At 41.8% G+C, this 2150-nt stretch overlaps 1 protein-coding gene across 5 annotated transcripts in view; it reads left to right on the forward strand.

Moving 5' to 3' along the window:
- Positions 1–2150, forward strand: part of kif21b (kinesin family member 21B) — a 100498-nt gene that overhangs the window by 37737 nt on the left and 60611 nt on the right. For all 5 annotated transcript variants that reach the window (XM_015400342.1, XM_015400346.1, XM_015400345.1 and 2 more), the window contains exon 3: positions 1111–1293. In XM_015400342.1, coding sequence (XP_015255828.1) covers positions 1111–1293 — 183 coding nt within the window. The remainder of the gene's footprint in view (positions 1–1110; positions 1294–2150) is intronic.

Genomic DNA, 2150 nt, shown 5'->3' on the forward strand with positions numbered 1-2150 from the left:
CCATGACATGAAATGTTCATATCCTACAACAGGGATGTTCTTCTGGTAGATAAATCAGGATCTCACCGAATTTGGTGGAAGCTGCGACTCGTTCGTTACATTCGCCATCTTCCCTCTAATTGTCTGCACCTGCGCTTGGGTTCAGAAGCCTGTTAAAGCGCAGTATTTTCAGCGCCCCAATACCATAAAGTTCCGAGACGCTGATTGGCCATTAAATTCACCTAGCAATAGTACATGATTGACAGATTCTCTGCAAATGTGGGGCTGTCTGATCACAGCCCCCAGAACAGAGACGGTAGGAGTCTGTCTGTGGAAATCCACAAATTAATGACAGTAGATAGGGAAATGTAGTTTATATAATTTGTTTTGCTTATAGGTACACAGTCTAGAGAGTAAAACTGACATTTATGGGTTAATTTCTAAAAATATATTTTACGTTTCTCTCTTCTTATCAGGGAGGGCGGTGCCCCAGCGCCCCCTATGGGCCGGCCGCCACTGCCAGAATGATTGACAATTAGGAAGACCACTTATTTTGATGATCCACCCGGAAAAAAGAACATCCTCCACTAAACCTTTAAAAAAGCAAGTCTATAGAACAGCTATTAGCCTGAAGATGCTTTGCTAAAGTCACAACCAGGAGGAAAGCAGATACTGTTTCAAGAGGTGGAATTTCCTGAAAAGTAGCCAATCATAGAAAGTTCACTTCCTCAGCTTGGTTCCACCCTCAAAGTGACAAAGGTGACATCGGAATAGGAGTGCATCTACAGGCGATTATAAAGAGTGAAGGAGCATGAGCCCATGCTTGTGATATATTGTGGTCCTCGTGGTGTTGAATTTGCATGCATAGAGCATTCAAAATGTGTGACGGAAGTAGCAAATGTGAATGTGTTTTAAATAAAACTGCTATCACGATTATTTCCACTTTTTTTATAGCAGAACTTTGACTTCATAAAATAGCCTGCTAAGGTCTTAGAGCTTCAATAGATATAATTGAATTAATGGCAATTTAATAAGATGACATTGCCTGTTCATACATAGATATAAAAACTGATTTACGTATCTTAATTGTAAGGGTGTTCTCATTTTTTTGTCAACAAAAATGTCTTCCAGACAGGCTCAGGGAAGACCTACACCATGGGAACGGGTTTCGATGTGAGCCTGAGCCAGCAGGAGCAGGGCATCATCCCACGGGCTGTTCACCAGCTGTTTGAGGGCATCCAGAGCAGGAGGCAGCGCGCCAAGGAGACGGGCATCCAGCCGCCCGATTTTAAAGTCAGCGCCCAGTTTTTGGAGGTAGGACACATGAAAAGACCCAATCTGACATATTAAGATGTTCTCCATCAATGCATTTGTTAGCATGTGTGCTGAATGTTGGTCAATATTAACGCTAACCAGATGGGACAACATAAAGGAGGCAACAGGACACACCCCCCACTCGTCTTTCACAAACAGGAAGTGACAGTTTGAAGACAGATGGGCTGAAATGTCTGCGTGTGCTTTGTGGGACCTGATTAATGTTTGCCATTACGTCTGACATTATTCCTCATCACTGAGGAGCAGAAGATGAATAAGAGCGAGAAATCGGAGGGAGGGTGGGATGCTTGTGTAGGAGAAATTAGATATATGGCTACTAATCATTTCCTCAGGGGGATTTCTGGATGGGAAATGTTCAGGGCCTATTAAGGGGGCCTCTGCTGTACGTTTAAGCGCCTGTGTGATCTGGTTTCCTTTAACAATCGGGTTTTAATATAAATTCTAATTAATCAGGAAAACAACCCTCCTGTTTAGGCTTCTGTATTTTCTTTCTTTAGACCATCCTGTTTCTGGGTGTTTTTTGTTTTCTTTAGCTTTTGGGGTCAAAAGGTTATCTGTGTTGATGATAAACAGATGGTTGGTGTATGTGTGTTTGACATTAGGTGGGACCAGCTGAGCTTTCAGGTGACCTCTGTGACCTTTAGCTTGACTAGTTTTACAGAGGTCATTATTTTGCACATTGACCCAGCTGATCCGTTTCTTTCACTAGAAACATCCGATTTACTTTTTTCTGTGTTGTCCAGAAAAGTGCAGTTTTCTTTTTATTATTTTGAATTAGTCAGATTCAGGTTTAGTCCAGAGATGAATAACTATAGAAGAATGTGTCTATATATATA

This window comes from Cyprinodon variegatus, unplaced genomic scaffold (genome assembly GCF_000732505.1).
Source record: "Cyprinodon variegatus isolate N-32 unplaced genomic scaffold, C_variegatus-1.0 Scaffold1094, whole genome shotgun sequence".
NCBI lineage: Eukaryota > Metazoa > Chordata > Actinopteri > Cyprinodontiformes > Cyprinodontidae > Cyprinodon > Cyprinodon variegatus.